This window comes from Macaca fascicularis, chromosome 10 (genome assembly GCF_037993035.2).
Source record: "Macaca fascicularis isolate 582-1 chromosome 10, T2T-MFA8v1.1".
NCBI lineage: Eukaryota > Metazoa > Chordata > Mammalia > Primates > Cercopithecidae > Macaca > Macaca fascicularis.
The window spans coordinates 103,119,470-103,139,964 of NC_088384.1; the positions used below are offsets into that span (position 1 = coordinate 103,119,470).

The 20,495-nt window shown below is 42.1% G+C and overlaps 1 protein-coding gene across 3 annotated transcripts in view; it reads left to right on the forward strand.

Moving 5' to 3' along the window:
* EYA2 (EYA transcriptional coactivator and phosphatase 2) overlaps positions 1 to 20,495 on the forward strand; it is a 299,242-nt gene that overhangs the window by 174,719 nt on the left and 104,028 nt on the right. For all 3 annotated transcript variants that reach the window (XM_005569260.4, XM_074005470.1, XM_065523240.2), the window contains 2 exons: positions 5,987 to 6,054; positions 8,034 to 8,211. In XM_005569260.4, coding sequence (XP_005569317.1) covers positions 5,987 to 6,054; positions 8,034 to 8,211 — 246 coding nt within the window. The remainder of the gene's footprint in view (positions 1 to 5,986; positions 6,055 to 8,033; positions 8,212 to 20,495) is intronic.

Sequence of the window (20,495 nt, forward strand, 5' to 3'; positions counted from 1 at the left end):
TTGTTGCTCAGCTGCATGATCCAAGATGGCCCCATTCCGTGGAGAAAGAGAAGCCACCCCTGCCCTTCAAAATTTACTCCTATCCCCTTGCCTAGAACTCATCATGTGGCCACATTTAGCCATAGGGAAGCTGGGAATTGTAGTTTTTATTCTAATCAGCCATGTGCCCAGCTTAGAAACAGATTCTATTAATATGAGAGAGAAGGGGTGAATCAATATTAGGGGACCCTCCAGGAGACCTGCCACCATCACCTTAAGAGGATGTTTTTTTCATCTCATCCTTGCCTTCCCTCACTGGGCATTGTATCAGCCAGAAGGAAGAAAGAGGTCAGTGTTTCACATTCCAGCACCAAGCCAGGTCTGTTTGTCAAAACCCTCCAGAGACCACATCTTGTGGCACAAGACTTCTGGGGCCACGTGCCCCCTTCTTCCTGGGTCCTCTCTGGCACAGGATGGATTTCTCACTGCAGGCACTCTCTGGCTGCCCTCATGCTGTAGTTTGTTCAGCTGTCCATTCTTCAGCTGACCCTGGGTCACAAAATGAAAATAAACAAGAGACTGTTTTGGAGAAGGCATGCCAAGGGACAAGACGATGGCCTGTTTGTTTCCAAACCTGCCCTGAGTCATCATTCAGAAGGCTGATGCAAAAGAAAAGAGAAATCAAAAGAGAAAACACTGCAGCCAGGAGTCTTTTGAGACAGGTGGCTTCCTAAGCCTTTGCAAGTAGGGTCACCATGGTAACCAGAACCAGACAGATGACCTGAATGGAATAGACTGACCTAGACCTTCTGCTAAATGTGTCTAGGCAGGACATTGAGGACAGAGTGGGATTCCCAGCCTGAAGTTTAAGATGTGCTATAGTCAACAAAAATTATACATTTTCAGATAACTAGAAGAGTATAATTGGATTGTTTATAACACGAAGGATAAATGCTTGAGGTGATGGATACCCCATTTACCCTGATGTGATTATTACACATTGCATGTCTCTATCAAAATAGCGCATGTAACCCATAAATATATACACCTACTATGTACCCACAAAAATTAAAAATGTTTAAATTTTTAAAAAGTTTTAATGTAACAAATGAACCAAATTGTATATTGAGCCACTGGCACAACCACATAGAGAGGAACTATCTTAAGTGACTTTATTTACACATATTTTTATTCTTTTCCTTTTTCTTTCTTCCTTCCTGATGTTTCCAGCTTTTTTATCCTTTCCTTTCTATGAGAAGAATTTCCTGTACCCATTCTTTCTGGGTAGAGCTGCTGTAACAGATTCTCTTGGTTTTCCTTCATTTGAGAATGTGTTGATTTTCCCTTCATTCCTGAAGGATATTGTGTCTGGATATAGCATTCTGAGTTGATGTTTCTTTTCCTTAAGCCCTTGAAAAATGTTGTGCCATTTTCTTCTGGCCTCCATGGTTCCTGATGAGAAATCTGCTGTCATTCCTATTCTTTCTCCCTTATTCTGACACATTTTGTTTGATTAATAAATGAATGAATAAAAGAATTAATCTGAGCTCCACAGCCTACCAGCTCTATGACTTGGGAAGAGCTCCATTCCTAAGCCTCAGTTTCTCTGTATAGAACATAGGATTGGCAATTACATAACTTCCTCTCAGGATCGATGTGAGGATTAAGTGCAGTTGTATACAAAGTGAAGTGCCTAATACAGTGCTTGGTGCATAAAGCACTCAGTAATCTCAGTGGAATGAATAAATGAATGCATGCATGAATTAATGAACTAATTAATGACCTCGGTGTCTTTGTGTAGAGAAGTCATGTGCTGCCATGGAAAGGCCCTGAGCTGGGAAGCAGGAGACAGGCTCAAGGCCTTCTCTGCTGCCAAGACCAAAGCACAGGAACAGCACTGTTTGCATTCCCTCTTTGTGCCTCAGTCTCCCCATTTGGACCATAAAGAATTTGTCATGGACTGTTGGTTCTCAATTCTCAGTGTGCACTAGAATCTCCCAGAAAGGTTTGTTGTTGTTGTTGTTGTTGTTGTTTTCATATACTGATGCCTGGCCCAACTCCAGACTAACTCAAATCAGACTCTGTGTGGGAAGGGCCCTCAGACTGTTTTTTGTTTTGTTTTGTTTTTTGTTTCAAGTTCTTTGGGAGATTCTGATGCAGAGCAAGAGTTGAGATCCTATGGTCCTGATGGATCCATCATCTTGGATAATTGTAGAGGTGTTGTGGTTCGTTTATTGTCCTCTTATCTTCTCCTACCTTACCCCTGGGAAGCAAGTTTCCTGGAGTCCATTGTGCTTATTTCAGCCACTTTATAAAAAGTAGCCTTGGACTCTAAAAGCTTCTTGTTTGATGTAGGTCACCGCTCATTTGAGTAGCCATTTGTGTTCTAACCAGCAACTAATGTGAATGTTTAGAGATGTGCCTGGAGTTGTGCCAGTCGCTGCTTTCAAACCTCTGACAGCAGTCCATGCCCCTTCAGCAGATGCAAACCACCTTCCAGGCTTCCAGGTCCTGAAGCATCCAGCCCCAACTTTCTCATCTGACCTCACCTCATAAAAGAAGTCCATTGGTTCGGTCCAGTTGCTACCAAAATCCCAGATGGCATTTGGTAGAAACTGACATGCAAAGTAACTAAAAGCCAAAACAACCTTGAAAAAGAACAAAGTTGCAGAACTTATACTACCTGATTTCAAAACTCACCATAAGCCAGGCGCAGTGGCTCACGCCTGTAATCCCAGCACTTTGGGAGGCTGAGGCTGGCGGATCACCTGAGGTCAGGAGTTGAAGACAGCCTGGCCAACGTGGTAAAACCCCATCTCTACTAAAAAAATACAATTAGCTGGGCGTAGTGGTGGGTACCTGTAATCCCAGCTACTTGGGAGGCTGAGGCAGGACAATCACTTGAACCCAGGAGGCAGAGGTTGCCGTGAGCCGAGATGGCGCCACGAGCCGAGATGGCGCCACTGCACTCTAGCCTGGGTGAGAAGAACGAGATTCTGTTTCAAAAAAAAAAAAAAAAAAAAAACTCACCATAAAGCTTCAGTAATAAGGATAGGATGGAATTGGTATTAGATAGATAAATCAGTGAAACAGAATAAAGTCCAGTTATGGTCTTTAAGTCTCATTTATGGTCAGTTTATCTTTGGCAATGGTGCCAAGTAATTCAGTGGGGGAGGAAATGAATACCCCCCTCTCCATGATGTGTTTATTTCATATTTCATCCCTGTATCAAAACATCTCATGTACCCCAGAAATATATACACCTACTGTCTACCCACAAAAATTTTAAAAAATAATAGAATAATTCAGTGGGGGAAAGGATAGACTTTTTATAGTGGTCCTAGAACAACTTGTGTGTGTGTGTATGCACATATATATATGAAAAGATGAATTTAAGCCCTTATTCCACACTATACGCAAAGATTAACTTAAATTGGATCATAGACTGAAATATAAGAACTAATACTATGAAATTTCTAGAAGAAAACACAAGAGCAGATCTTTGTGACCTTGAGTTAGGCAACAAAAGCAAAATCCATCAAAGAAAAGAATCTTTTGCTCTTCAAAAGACACCATTAAGAAAAAGACAAGCCACAAACTGGGAGATAATATTCACAAATCATGTATCTGATCAAGGACTTGTGTCCAAAGTATATAAAGAACTCTTATAACAGTAATAAGAGGGCAAACCTAATTTTTTTTTTTTTTTTTTTGAAATGGAGTCTCGCTCTGTTGCCCAGGCTGGAGTGCAGTGGCGAGATCTCTGCTCACTGCAAGCTCCGTATCCCGGGTTCACGCCATTCTTCTGCCTCAGCCTCCCGGGTAGCTGGGACTACAGGCGCCCGCCACCACACCCGGCTAATTTTTTGTATTTTTAGTAGAGACGGGGTTTCACCGTGTTAGCCAGGATGGTCTCCATCTCCTGACCTTGTGATCCACCCGCCTCGGCCTCCCAAAGTGCTGGGATTACAGGCATGAGCTACCACGCCTGGCCCTAATTTTTAAAAAAGATTTGACTAGAATTTGATGGGAAAAAGATTTGAGTAGATATTTCATCCAAAAGATATGTGAATAGCTAAAAAGCACATGAAAAATGCCCAACACCATTAGTCATGTCACTGGAGAAATGTACTTAAAACCACAGTGAGATACAACCACATACTTCCTAGAGTGGCTGTAATCAAGAAGACTGAAGTGACCAAGTGCCGGAGAATCTAGAACTCTTATGCATTACCAGTCAGAGTGTAAAATGGCACAGCCACTTTGGAAAACAGTTTGGCCATTTCTTTTAAAAGGTAAACATAAGCTTACACACAATTCCATAATTCTACTCTTAGGGATTTACCCAAGAGAAATGAAAATATATATCCATACAAAGACTTGTATGTGAATGCTTATATTGCATTATCCATAATGGCCCAATATTGGATGTTGCACATCTATGCCATTGTGCATTGTTGTTTGATGGGTACATAGTTCCAATTTTACAAGATGAAAAATGTTCTGAACATGAATGATGATGATGAGTATCCCATAATGTGGATGTAGTTAATGCCACTGAACTGTACACTTTAAAATGGTGAAGATGGTAAATTTTATGTTGTATATATACCACAATTTTTTAAACAAATACTTTTTGTTTTTATTTACTGTTTTCTAGAGACAGGGTCTTGCCCTGATGTGCAGGCTGGAGTGCAGTGGTGAGACTGTAGTTTACTGCAGCCTCAAACTCCTAGGTTCAAGCAATCTCCCCACCTCAGCCTCCCAAGTAGCTGGAACTACAGGCATGCACCACCACATCTGGCAATTTTATTTTATTTATTTATTTATTTATTTTTTCCAAGATGGAGTCTTGCTCTGTTACCCAGAGCTGGAGTGCAATGGCACAATCTCAGCTCACTGCAACCTCCGCCTCCCGAGTTCAAGCAGTTCTCCTGCCTCAGCCTCCTGAGTAGCTGGGATTACAGGCGCCCACCACCATGCCTGGCTAATTTTTGTATTTTTAGTAGAGACAGAATTTCACCATGTTGGCCAGGTTGGTCTTGAACTCCTGACCTCCTGATCCTCCCGCCTCGGCCTCTCAAAGTGCTGGCATTACAGACGTGAGCCCCTGTGCCCAGCCAATTTTTTAAATTTTTTGTAGAGACAACATCTCACTATGTTGACCAGACTATTAGAGAGGCCATAATCAAGAAGATTGAAACTACCATGTGCTGGAGAATCTAGAACTCTCATGCATTCCTAGTGAGAATGCAAATGGCACAGCCACTTTGGAAAACAGTTTGGCCATTTCTTTAAAAAGTGAAACACTTAAATGACCAAATTCCTGGGCTCAAGCGATCCTCCCACCTCAGCCTCCCAAAGCATTGGAATTACAGAGAAATTTGAGGCTACCACACACCTGGCCTCAAATTTTTTAAAAACATAATTATTAAGGACCAGGATCCGGGGAGTGGGCACTATCTCACTTATTTCTCACCACAGCCCTTTGAAAAGGACACCATTTATTTTCCTCATCTATCCAGGAAACTGAAGTTCAGAGAAATTTAGTAACCAAAGTCACAGGTTCCATCGCAGACTGTTAGATCTCAAAGACCCCAACTGTCCGTGGCACCCTCCTCCTACATGTTCCTCTCCGACTGTAAGAAACCTAATCTGGCTCTTGGGTCTGGGCCACCAACATGCCATCCGGACAGAGAAAGACCCAGAGACTTAGGGGCCACGTGAGCCACAAGGACAGTCTCATCAGCAAGCACTTGGAAGCACCCAGGAGGCCGTGGTGATGCTGGTGGCAGGCATTGCCGGAGGATCAGTGTCAACAAGTATTACCCGGGTTGCTTTGGGAAGGCTGCTGTGAGGCATTACTACTGGGAACCAGAGCTTCTGCCCAGCTGCCACCCTTGAAGCCACATGGAGGGAGGTTCATGAAAACTGCTTTAAAAAAAAAAAAAAAGGAAGAAAGAAAGAAAAGAAACCTAACCTATACCCCTGTTCCTCCTTCCTACAGGCACGACAGGGTTCTATCAAGGAGGAAATGGACTGGGCAACGCAGCCGGATTTGGGAGTGTACACCAGGTAGACGGCTCCCTCCCGATTCTTTCCTTAGTTCTTTCTGGAAATATTCCCTTTACATCAAGGCACCCAAGAGCCCATGACACACACAATCCCCATTGGGAACCTGCCTCTTATTCCCCGGGTTTGGAGACTACAGGAGCTAGATTGTGCAAAAGGCCGCTGGAAGGACACAGCATACAGGCAGATACGTAGGAATTGTTGGAAGATTCCTGAGATGTCATGGAGATCTACAAGTATGCTCCATCTTGACCTGGGCCCAAGACACCCCTTGACTGCTGAATCTGGTATATATCAATACAAATGGGTGGGTCTTTCACCAGACCATGGGCTTCTCAAGGGGGACCGTATGTCTTGCTTACCTCTGCATCCCCAGTGGTGAGAGCCCAGCGCACAATGGGGGCTTTATAAATACTTGTTAAATCAAGCAAAGTCAACTCTATGTAGGTGAATGTTGGCTAGTACTTTGATTCTCTTGGTGTCACTTACAAAGTGAATTAAGAATTCACATCAGCTAAAGGTGTGCAGTAACTCTGCTGTGTATACACCTTCCATGTAAACCTAAAATTATTTCAAAACAAAAGGTTCACTTGCTTTCAGGCTACCATTAAAACAGAACCACCCTGGGGTAGATGGGCTTTAGGAATATTTAACATATTTAGGTCTGAGGACCACACAATTTCTTTCCAGTGAGAATCTAGATAATTTAAAACTTAGCAAATGTAAAAATTGTTTCATGTATTTTTGCATTATTTCTAATGTACTATGTACATAGATAAAATACTTGTAAATAAAACAGTACTTTTTAAGATGTGGTTCCTAACCCTCCATTTCATCATTAAATCTGTGTTTTTCAAAAACACTGACCACCCCTGCCCCACCCCCAGGAACTCTGACTCCTAGCTCTGGGGTGGAGCCCAGGAAACAGAACATTCTGTGAGTTCCATGCAGAGTTGAGATGCACTGGTTTGGTGATAGTGGAGCAGGATATTTGAAACAATGACTGTTGGAGAATTGGAATCCCTGGTCTACTTAAACAAAGCTTGATCAAAGGTGATTGGCAGCTATTGAATTGATCTCCATGACTCCCTCATAGAATATTCTAGACCCCTAATGCTGTGCAGGTGCTGCTGTATTTGCACCTCCTCCCCATGTATTTGCACCTCCTCCCCATGAACATAAAATGTCACCTCGTCCCCTGGGTTTGTGTGTGTGTCGTGTGGGTATGGGTGTGGTCTTCTCGGTTTGTGTGTGTGTCATGCGGGGGGTGGGTGTGTGTGTGGTCCTAATTGTTAATGCATTTGTTTATTAATTTAACCAGTAGTATTTGTTGAGTTACTACGTATACCAGGCACTGTTTCAGGTGCAGAGGATACAACAGTGACCAGGATAGGTGCCATCAGGGCCACGTCTATATCCCTTAGGATGGCCTGCGGACCTCCAGGTGCCAGCATCTGCATGCCTGGGCCCGAGGGGCTTTTCTAGAACCAGTGCATGGGGCAGGCAGGAAGTGCCTGGGAATTAAAGCCCCCTGGGAGCAGCTCTCAAAGACTGACAAGTTGATGTATAAACCCCTCCACTCCCTTGACCTGTGGGAGAGGCAGTTCTGAGATGTGGATTTTAGACCATCTCAGCTTTTCCTCATAGGGCTCATCTCTGGTCACCACCACAGAAGCACCTGTGCAGGCTGCTGTCCCGCATCTGCTGTCTCACTTCCCCGCTCCCCTGCTGGTGTCTTCTTCACCTTCCAAACAGTCGCCTTGCACTGGAATCCTTGCCCCAGGATCTGCTTCTGGGAAACCAAAATGAAGACAGTTCCTGCCCACAGAGAGCTTTTATTCGAATGGATTCTAATGTTTGTTTCTGATGGCACAGAAGTTTTAGGAAACCGTTTTGATCTGACAGAGCAGCCAGGCTGACCAACGACCCGAGCCCAGAAAGGCTTCCTCACGCATGTCCTTGGTTTGTTTTTCTCTTCCCAGGACTATCCTTCCTACCCTGGCTTCCCCCAGAGCCAGTACCCCCAGTATTACGGCTCATCCTACAACCCTCCCTACGTCCCGGCCAGCAGCATCTGCCCTTCGCCCCTGTCCACGTCCACCTACGTCCTCCAGGAGGCATCTCACAACGTCCCCAACCAGAGTTCCGAGTCACTTGCCGGTAGGTGCAGGCACTGGTGGGGCCATTCATGGTTGTGGCCTGAGAGCTTCTATGAGGGAGGGACCTGGACATGGGGCCTGGTTGTAACAAACAGGTTACCCAAGGGTCATTCATGGTTGTGGCCTGACAGCTTCTATGAAGGAGGGACCCAGACATGGGTCCTCGTTGTAACAAACAGGTTACCCAAGGGTCATTCATGGATGTGGCCTGACAGCTTCTATGAAGGAGGGACCCGGATATGGGTCCTGGTTGTAACAAACAGGCTACCCAAGGGCTAAATCCATCTCTCAGACATGTTTTGTTGGCCTGTTTGTGCGTGTGTTTAATTGCATTTGTGTTTAAAAGTCAGAAAATTTTATTAATACCTAAAAATTCTATTTTCTGGCTTCTTTTGAAAGAAGATCTGGCCATAGTAGCCACATTCCCAAGGAACATCACTTGGTTAAAACTAAGTGTGTCTGCTCTTTTTAGAAAGGACACACCCAATTCCACATCTAGCCAGCTTACCCCATGTTCATTACTGCCTGACCCATGTAGGCCTTGGAGTTGATGAGCCTGGTAGTATTTATAATATTACTGGCCAGGTGCAGTGGCTCACACATGTAATCCCAGCACTTTGGGAGGCAGAGGTGGGTGGATCACCTGAGGTAAGGAGTTCGAGACCAGCCTGACCAACATGGTAAAACCCTGTCTCTACTAAAAATACAAAAATTAGCCTGAGTGGTGGCAGACACCTATAATCCCAGCTATTAGGGAGGCTGAGGTAGGAGAATCACTTGAACCTGGGAGGCAGAGGTTGCAGTGAGCCAAGACCGCACCATTGCACTCCAGCTTGGGCAACAAGAGTGAAACTCCATCTCAAAAAATTAAATAAATAATAAAATATTACCCATCTGGTTCGTGCTAAGCATATACCTGTGTGATCTTCTCTAATCACTGACTTATATATTTATTCAGCAAATATTTGTTAAGCACCTGCTGCATTTCAGGCCCTCCCTTTAGTTTGGGAAATAAAGTGCAATGTAGAGTTAAGCTTTGCAGACAGGAATCGAATAATCATACAAATACCTCGTTAAAAACTGCGATAAGGAGAGGCATAATCCTCACAAAAACAGGTTGATATTATCCCCACCCTTTTTCTAGATAAGAACAATGAAGATGAGAATGATAAGGAGCTTGCTAGTCATTGGCGGAGCTGGGATCCAAACCCCAGTTTGTTGGCCTCCATAACCAGCACTCCTGCTATGCACTGGCCGTACACAGCCAGGAATAGGTTATCTAAAACTCATTTGAGAACAGAAGGGCAGAGGCCTTCAAATATTGATTCTTTGTCTAAGAGGGGTTCAAGTATAGCAACTCAGGGTCCTCAAGAATTACAGAATCCTTCAAAACATCCTGAAGCATGTTCATTTTTTTTCTTTCAACTTTTATTTTAGGTTCGGGGGTACACATGCAGGTTTGTTACATGGGCAAATTGCATGTCACGGAGGTTTAGTGTACAGATAATTCTGTCATCCAGGTAATCAGCATAGTACCCACTAGGTAGTTTTCCAGTCCTCACCTTCCTTCCATCCTCCACCCTCAAGTAGGTCCTTGGGTCTATTGTTCCCTTCTTTGTATCCGTGCGTACTCAATGTTTAGCTCCCACTTATAAGTAAAAACATGTGGTATTTGGTTTTCTGTTCCTGTATTCATTCACTTAGGATAATGATCTCCAGCCCTAACCATGTTGCTTCAAAGGACATGATCTTATTTTTTATGGCTGCGTAGTATTCCATGGTTTATATATATCACATTTTCTTTATCCAGTTCACCATTGATGGGCACCTAGGTTGATTCCATGTCTTTGCTATTGTGAATAGTGCTGCAATGAACATATACATTCATGTGTCTTTATGGTAGAAAAATTTATATTCCTTTGGATATATACCCAGTAGTGGGATTGCTGGGTCAAATGGTAGTTTCATTTTAAGTTCCTTGAGAAATCTTCAGGCTGCTTTCCACAGTGGCTGAACTAATTTACATTCCCATGAACAATGTATAAGCATTCTCTTTTCTCTGTAACCTTGCCAGCATCTGTTATTTTGTGACTTTTTAATGATAGCCATTCTGATTGGTATGAGATGGTATATCATTGTGGTTTCGATTTGCATTTCCCTAATGACTAGTGATATTATTTTTTCATATGCTTGTTGGCTGCATGTATGTTTTCTTTCGAGAAGTGTCTGTTCATGTCCTTTGCCCATTTAATAGAGTTGTCCTTAAGGATGTTTGTTTCTGATGGCACAATAGTTTTAGGAAACCCTTTTGATTAGCCAAGATTTTTTGGCTTCAAAAGATATAGAAAATCCAATTCAAACTAGTTTAAGAAAAAACAAATGAATTTTTAGGCATTTCTAACCAAGATGTTCAAGGTTTTAGGGCTAGGTCTAGGTGTTCCAATGATAAAGTTGAGACTTTGTCTCTCTCTTCCTTCTGGCTCTGAATTTTCCTGGGTTCATTTCATTCTCAGCCAAGCTTCTCCCGTATGGTGGCAAAGATGGCCACCAATTACCAAGAGCTCAATCCTGTCTGCTAATCCACCCCAGCAAACATAATTCCTCCTTCTTAGCCATTCCTGCAAAAGTCCCAAGTAAAGCTCCCATTGGCCCAGCTTATATCACATGCTCATCCCCAGACCAATCTCTGTGGTCAGTGGAATGGAATGCTGGATGAAGCAGCAGACTTTGGGCTCATGCCTATGGCTGGAGCTAGAGTTGGGGTCAGTCTCACCTCAACCACCAGGGACTGAGAGTGAGGAAGAGGTGATCACCTCAAAAAACCGAGAGCACTGTAACTACAAGAAGACAGAAGAGGCACTGGATGAGTAAAAACAATAAATGTCCACAACCTTGATATCGATCCCACCTGTGCTAAGAGCAACATGTGACAGAGTCCATGTCCTGACCCCTCTGTGGTCACAAAACTTGGTGTGTAACATCCCTGTGCAACTAACGCACCAGCCTATGGATTCATTCATTCATTCCCCAGACCTGCTATGCACATCTTCTCTTTTACAAGATGGTTTTGGCTTATCAACATTAAATAACATGGCGGCAATACATTAGAATGTCAGTAGGTATCACTGAGTTTTGTTCCTTTGTCTTCTTTTCTGAAACCTGCTGATGTTTGTAGGGCTTTGCAGAAGCTAAGCTAGCACGATGGTGTGGAGACAGTCATCAACAAATATTAATTGGTTGATTGTTAGAAAAGGAACAATAGGGAAGACCCACCTGTTTTGTTCCTGGGGTTCTTGGTGTGGCTACTGATTTTAGCCCTTAAATTTTCCATCACTGGGAGTGAGTGGGTTATCCTTGGTTTGATGACAAATGGAGACAATATGGCAAAGCATGTTAAATAAAGTCAACTTTTGGCCGGGCGCGGTGGCTCACGCCTGTAATCCCAGCACTTTGGGAGGCCGAGGCGGGCGGATCACAAGGTCAGGAGATCGAGACCACGGTGAAACCCCGTCTCTACTAAAAATACAAAAAAAATTAGCCGGGCGCGGTTGTGGGCGCCTGTAGTCCCAGCTCGGGAGGCTGAGGCAGGAGAATGGCGTAAACCCGGGAGGCGGAGCTTGCAGTGAGCCGAGATCGCGCCACTGCACTCCAGCCTGGGCAACAGAGCGAGACTCCGTCTCAAAAAATAAATAAATAAATAAATAAAAATAAAGTCAACTTTTTAAAAGGTTTAGAGCTTGAACATTGATTTTGGTCATTGTGATCCCATCCCAGAATATTTAATGATGCATAGTACCTATTTAATAACTTTCTTTGAAGAGTTTGAAGTTTAACAAAGTTTTCCTCTGTCATGATCTCAAATTATCTTTGGCCATCCCGATTTTCAGAATGTGGTTTTTCCAATCTCATTTCAACAAAGGAGAAAAAAAAACAAAACACTGATGAGAAATTAGGGCAGAGAGGAACTATAAGCAGGAAATCATCAAGTAGATGCCACAATCCATCGATAATTCAATGGTGAACTGAATGGTAAACGAAAAACTTACTTCCCCAGAATTTGAGTTTTGTGGGAAGGTTCTCTTTATTCCCATCAGGAGTGAACATAAAGGCTCCTTGTGTCTCTCTGAAATTTTTCTGTCTTGTTTCCCCCTGTTCTTACTTTATCCCTTGATCTAAGGTTCAACAATAAGTGGTTGAGATGGTTTTTACTGTGTGTCTAACAAGCTGACATAAAATCTAATGACATAAATAATGGTCAGCTGTAGCTGAGGAATTCTGCCTCTTTTTCCTAGTGTTCACTGTAAAGGAAGGGAATTTAAGCATATGTGTGTATGCATGCGCGCACGCACACATATTCATGCACTCTTTTTAAATTTCCCATAAAAACTCTACTTTTGAAATTATCCAGGATATCCTTGAGTGGTTGGTTCCAAACTCCAGAGGCTCTAGAGGTTTACTGACAGATCACACTCACTCTGTGCACTGCCTGGATATAGTATTTTGGTGCTCCCACCACTCACATTCCCCACCCACCCCATCCCCGCCCCAGGACACTCTGCATTGACATGCATTAATGTGTGTGTGAAGTGCCAACAATTTGCAGATGATTACAGGGCAATTTGCTGATATAGAGGGCGGAATCTGAACATCTCATGTTACTCAAGAGAAAAGCCAAATCATTGGTTCCTTAAGGATTTTTTTCTTTTTACATTTTTAAGTATGATACAAATTATCTAAAAAGAAGTTGAAGGATTTTTTAACTTCTAAGATCAACTTCCTCTGGCAATAGAAGAAGAATTTTTTTAATCTCTCAAGAAGAAATTGGGAAGGCTCTTCCATGCAATTTGGCAACATCTAACAAAATTTAAAATGCATACCCCTTTTAACTCAACTATCCAACATCTGAGAATTTATCCTAAAGATAAACTTTGACCTAGGTACAAACACTTAAGTAAAAAGAATATTTATTTTTTCACTCTGATTAAAAATTTATTAATACTATTATGCAAATAATTTTAGTGATAACCACAAGGGTTTTGTATTTTGTACTGTTAGTACATAAATACATACAAAACTACATTTTGAAACTTCTTGTATCCCCTTTATCCTTTTCAATTTCTGTTTATGTTTGCTCTACAATATATATGATGAATCTGTGCAGTGGAAAATTTTTTGCTGATGAGTATGGTACAATCAGAAATGTTTGGACACTGTATCAGTTTCTTCTTGCTGCTGTAACAAATTATTATGACCTTTGTGTCTTAAAACAACACAGTGATTATTTTACAGTTCTGGAGGTAAAAAATGCAACATGGCTCTCACTGGACTAAAATCAAGGGATCAGCAGGGTTATATTATTGGAGGCTCCAGAGGAGAATCACTTCCTTGCCCTTCTACCCACAGAGGCCACCCGCCTTCATTGGCTCATGATCCTGCATCATTCCAATTTCTACTTACATTGTCTCATCTCCTTCTCTAACTCCAGCCCCTCACCCCCTCTAAGGGCTATTGTGATTCCATTGGGCCCACCCAGAGAATCCAGGATCATCTCCCCATCTCAAAGTCCTTAAGTCAGTCACATCAAGAATATTTATTTTTTAAAAAAAAGAATATTTATTGCAGCAACATCATAGCAAAAGGCTGGAAACAACCTGGATACCATGTCATTAACAGGAAACAGGTTAAATTAATCATGGTGCATCCACCAGTGGCATACTATACAGCTGTTAAAAAGAATAAAGTAGATATATTTATGCTAATATGGGCTTCTCTTTGAGCTATTGTGATAGGTTAAAAAAAAAAAAAAAAACAGGAGGCAGAATTACATGTGTAATGTGATCCTGAGTTTTTTTAAAAGTTTAAGTGTAGGTTAGTACCCATATTTACTCATATTCCATAAGGAATTTCTAGAGGGATGCAATAAGAACTGTTAATAGTCATTTTCTCTGGAGAGGAAAACAAGATCTGGAATGAAAAGAAAAGATTGTATGTAACAGGCAATCTGTAGAACACTTCACCCAACAGCAGCAAATACACATTCTTTTCAAGTGCACATGGGACATTTACCAAGATAAATATTAATATATTCTGGGCCATAAAACAAGTTTCAGTACCTTTAAAAGAATCAAGGCATACGAAGCATGTTCTCTGACAGCAGTGGAATTAAATTAGAAATAAATAACAGAAAGATTTTTGGGAAGTTCCTAAATCTTCAAAATCTAAATAATATGCATCTAAATGACCCATGGGTCAAAGAAGAAATCAATGGGAAATTAAAAAGCACTTTGAATTGAATGAAAATGAAAACAAGTATATCAAAATTTATGGAATGTCATTAAAGCAGTACTTAAAGGGAAATTTATAGCATGAAATGCCTGCATTAGAAAAGAAGACATACTTTCTTACCACAGGTATCAGGTGAAGGAAGGGAGGGAGGGAGGAAGGGAGGAAGGAAGGAAGGAAGGAGGAAAGGAAGGAAGGAAGGAAGGAAGGAAAGAAATGAGGGAGGGAGAAGAGGGGACATTGGTCAAAGGATACAAAATTTCAGTAAGAATAATTTCAGAAGAACTATTGTACAATATGGTGACTATAGTTAATAAATAAGGAATTGTATTAGTCTATCATCATGCTGCTGATAAAGACATACCTGAGACTGAGCAGTTTACAAAGGAAAGAGATTTAATGGAGAATTCGGTTCCATGTGGCTGGGGAAGCCTCACAATCGTGTTCGAAGAGGAGGAGGAGCAAGTCATATCTTACGTGGGTGGCGGCAGGCAAAGAGAGATCTTGTGCGGGCAAACTGCCGTTTTCTTAAAACCGTCAGATCTCATGAGACTCATTCACTATCACGAGAACAGTGCAGGAAAGACCCTCCCCCATAGTTCAGTCACCTCCCACCGGGTTCCTCCCATGACATGTGGGAATTATGGGAGTTACAATTCAAGATGAGATTTGGGTGGGGACACAGCCAGACCGTATCAGTGTTACATACTTGAAACTTGCTGAGAGTAGATTTTAAGTGTTTTTAGTAAAATTAAAAAATAAATATGTGAACATTAATTAGCTTGATTTAGCCATCCCCAATATATACATATATCAAAACATGTTGTACATCATAAACATACACAATTTTTATTTGTCCAATTTAAAAATTATCATCATCATCTGCAGGGTTGCTGTGAAACTTGAAATAAAAACACCAGGCATGGTGGCTCATAGATCACCTGAGGTCAGTAGTTCAAGACCAGCCTGGCCAACATGGCGAAACCCCATCTCTACTAAAAATACGAAAATTAGCCAGGCGTGATGGCACACGCCTGTGATCCCAGCTGCTCGGGAGGCTGAGGCAGGAGAATCACTTGAACCTGGGAGGCGGAGGTTGCAGCAAGCTGAGATTTCACCACTGTGCTCGAGCCTGGGTGAAAAAGCGAGACCTTGTCTCAAAAAAAAAAAAAAAAAAGAAGAAGAAGAAGGAAGAAAAAAATGTGCCTTGCCAATTATTATTATTATTATTATTATTTTTTTTTTTTTTTGAGACAGAGTCTCAATCTGTCGCCCAGGCTGGAGTGCAATGGCGTGACCTTGGCTCACTGCAACCTCTGCCTCCCGGGTTCAAGTGATTCTCCTCCCTCAGCTTCCTGAGTAGCTGGGATTACAGGCGCCCACCACCATGCCTGGCTAATTTTTGTATTTTTAGTAGAGATGGGGTTTCACCATGTTGGTCAGGCTGGTCTCAAAATCCTGACCTCAGGTGATCCACCTGTCTCAGCCTCCCAAACTGCTGGGATTACAAGCGTGAGCCACCGCGCCTGGCCCAACCTGCCAATTATTAAGTAACATGGAAATGTAAATAATGATTACTGAAAATATATTTAAGAACTCATTTTAACCCAGACAGCTGATAAATTTCATCCAAAGATATGTTTATTTAACTTAATTTAAAATTTTTTAAAAATAAGAAAAGAAGAAGTAAAACTTCATGAGGTAAAGAGATAAAATGACAAGGTCACCTATGTAGAAAATCTGATGGAATCTATGAAAAAGCTACTAGATCTAAAAAGTGACTTTAGCAGCGTAGCAGGGTACTAGGTGAATATCTAAAAATCAAGAAACAACAGGAAATATAATATTTTAAATGCCATTTGATCTATTTCAAAGTTTAAAGATATGAAATACTCAAGGTTAAATTTCTCAAAAGATATGCATGACTTTACACTGGAACCTATAAAACTGCTGAGAGAAGTTAAAGAAGGCGTTAATAAATGGAGATACATACCTGGTTCACGAATCAGAAGACTTAATACTGTTAAAATGCCAGCTTTTCCCAGATTTATCTATAAGATTAACACAATCTCTAACAACATCTCAGGCTTTTTTTTAGAAATTGTCAAGCTATTTCTGAACTTTAAATGGAAATGCAGAGGACCTAGAAGAGCCACAATGACTTTGGTAGAGAAGAACAAAGTTAGAGGGCTAAGACTACCTGATTTTAAAATCCATTTTAAAGCCACAGTACTTAAGACAATGCAGCATTGGCACAAAGATAGACAAATAAATCAATGGAACAGAATTGAGAGTTCAGAAATAGGTTGGGTGCCGTGGTGCATGCCTTTAATCCCAGCACTTTGGGAGGCCGAAGAGGGAGGATCACTTGAGGCCAGAAGTTTGAGACCAGCCTGAGCAACATAGCAAGACCCTGTCTCTGCAAAAAAATAAAAATAAGCCAAGCACTGGCTTGTGCCTGCAGTCCCATGTGCTCAGGAAGGTGAGGTGGGAGAATTGCTTCAGCCAGGGGCTTGAGGGTGCAGTGAGCTATGATCACACCACTGTACTCCAGCTTGGATGACAGAGTGAGACTCTATCTCCAAAGTAAATAAATGAATTAACCCACATGTATGTGGTCACCTGATTTTTGACAAAAGACAATTCAATGGAGAAATGGAGAAAGGACAGTCTTTTCAACAAAAGATGTTGGAATGGCTGAGCACAGTGGCTCACGCCTATAATCCCAGCATTTTGGGAGGCCATGGCAGGTGGGTCACCTGAGGTCAGGAGTTCAAGATCAACCTGGCCAACATGATAAAACCCTGTCTCTACCAAAAATACAAAAAAATAGCCAGGCATGGTGGCGCACACCTGTAATCCCAGCTACTTGGGAGGCTGAGGCAGGAGAATCCCTTGAACCTGAGAGGCAGAGGTTGCGGTGAGCCAAGATCATGCCACTGCACTCCAGCCTGGATGACAGAGCAAGAGTCCGTCTCAAAAAAACAAAAAAAAATACTGGAACAACTGAATATCTATACTTCATACCTCACATGACACACACAAAAAAATGCAAAATAGATCATAGAGTTAAATATAAAACTGTAACCTTCTACAAGAAAACATAGAAGACAGTTTTGTGACTTCGATTTAGGCAAAGATTTCTCATACCTAACACCAAAAATATGATCCAAAAAGAAAAAAAGAATATAAACTGGACTTCATACAAATTTAAAACTGTTCAGAGAATGAAAAGAAATCCATGGTCCAGGAGAAAATAATTGCAAGGCATATCTCTAATAAAGCATGTGTACTCAGAATATAGAAGGAGTGCTCAAACCCCAATAATAAGAAAGCAAACAATCTGATAAAGAAATGGGCAACACCGGGTACAGTGGCTCATGCCTGTAATCCCAGCACTTTGGGAGGCCGAGGCAGGCAGATCACCTGAGGTCATGAGTTTGAGATCAGCCTGGCTAACATGGTGAAACCCCGTCTCTACTAAAAAATACAAAATTAGCTGGGTGTGGTGGCATGTGCCTGTAATCCCAGCTGCTCGGGAGGCCGAGTCAGGAGAATTGCTTGAACCCAGGAGGCGGAGGTTGCAGTGAGCTGGAATTGCACCACTGCACTCTAGCCTGGGCGACAGAGTGAGACTCTGTCTCCAAAAAAAAAAAAATAAGAAGAAAAGAAAAGGAAATGGGCAGGCTCTGTGTGGTGGCTCACACCTGTAATGCCAGCACTTTGGGAGGCCAAGGTGCTTGAGCCCAAAAATTCAAGACCAGCCTGGGCAACATGGGGAAACCCTGTCTGTGTAAAAAATACAAAAATTAGACAGGTGTTGTGGTGCAGGCTTGTAGTCCCAGCTACTCAGGAGGCTGAGGCAGGAGGATCATGTGAGTCCGGGACATTGACACTAAGGGAGCTATAATTGTGCCACTACACTTCAGCCTGGGCAACACAGTGAGACCCTGTCTCAAAATATAAAGAAATAAAAATAAAGAAATGGCCAAACTATTTAAACAGATGATAGATGCCTCACCAAAGAAGATATAAGGATGGCCAAAAGCACATGATTCAGATGCCAAACATCATTAATCATTAGAGAAATGCAAATTAAGTTTACAATGAGACACCACTACGTACCCACTGGAATGGCTTTAATCACAAAGACTGACCATACCAAGGGCTGGCAAGGATGTGGAGCAACCAGAACTCTCATCCACTGCTGGTAGAATGTAAAATGGTACAACCACTATGGAAAATAAATCATCTCTCTTTTTTTTTTTTTTTTTTTTTGAGACAGGGTCTCCCTCTGTTACCTAGGCTGGAGTGCAATGGTGTGATCATAGCTCACTGTAGCCTCGACCTCCTGGGCTCAAGTGATCCTCTGGCCTCAGCCTCCTGAGTAGCTGGGACTACAGGCATGTGCCACCACACCCAGCTAATTTTTGTATTTTTTGGAGAGATGGGGTCTCATTATGTTGCCCAGGCTGGTCTCAAACTCCCAGGGTCAAGCAATCCTCTCACCTTGACCTCCCAAAGTGCTAGGATTACAGGCATGAACCACCACGCCTGGCCCTATCCATTTTTTAAAAACTTAAATGCTACTTATTATATGACCTAGAAAGCTTGCTTGATAAAAATGCTTACATGTAGAACAATATGTGAATTAATGTTCATAGCAGCCTTATTAGAACTGAAAACTAGGATCAACCCAAATGTCCACCCACAGGTGAATGGATAAACAAATTCTGATATATCCATACAATCGAATAGTAATCAGCAATAGAAATGAAATATTGGGCTGGGCACGGTGGCTCATGCCTGTAATCCCAGCACTTTGGGAGACCGAGGTAGGCGGATCATGAGGTCAAGAGATCGAGACCATCCTGGCCAATATGGTGAAACCCTGTCTCTACTAAAAATACAAAAATTAGCTGGGCATGGTGGCACGTGCCTGTAATCCCAGCTACTCAGGAGGCTGAGGCAAGAGAATCACTTGAATCCGGGAGGCGGAGATTGCAGTGAGCCAAGATCTCACCACTGCACTCTAGCCTGGCAACAGAGGGAGACTGTCTCAAAAAAAAAAAAAAAAAAGAAAGAAAGAAATGAAGTATCAATAAACACCACATGTACTGAATCTCAAAGCAATTATGCTGACCAAAACAAGCCAGAAAAAAAGAATATGTACTATGTGATTCCAATTTTTTAAACCTCTAGAAAATTCAAACTAAAGTCTATAGTGAAAGAAAGCAGATTAGTGGTTGCCTGGGGAGGGGAACTGGAGGAAGAGATTATCCAAAGGGATAACAAGAAAATTCTTGGGGTGCTGGATTTGTTTATTATGTTGATTGTGGCAATGGCTTCACAGATGTGTACATACATCAAAACTTCAGAAATTGTGTACTTTATGTCTAGTTTATTGTATGTCAATTGTGCCTCAGTAACACTGTTAAATAAGTAAACACATTAAAAGAGAGAAAGAAAAAGAATGAAATGACTCCAAGAAAGGTTTACATAAACTGCTGTATCCTGTGGATCTCTGACTGTGACCCTGAACTTTTACTCTGTAGTAGTCTGTTCTCTCATTGCTATAAAGAAATACCTGAGACTGGGTAATTTATAAAGAAAAGAGGTTTAATGGCTGGGCACAGTGGCTCATTCCTATAATCCCAGCACTTTGGGAGGCCAAGGCAGGCAGATCACTTAAAGTCAGGAGTTTGAGACCAACCTGGCCAACATGATGAAACCCCATTTCTACTAAAAATATAAAAATTAGCCGGGTATGGTGGTGTGTGCCTGTAATCCCAGCTAAAGAAAAGAGATTTAATTGTCTCATCGTTCCTCAGGCTGTACAGGAAGTATGGTGCTGGCATCTGCTTAGCGTCTGGGGAGGCCTCAGGAAATTTGCAATCATGGCAGAAAGTAAAAGGGAAGCAGGCACGTCTTACATAGCCAGAGCAGGAGAAGGAGAGGGCGGGGGGAGGTGCCACACATTTTTAAGCAATCAGATCTCGTGAG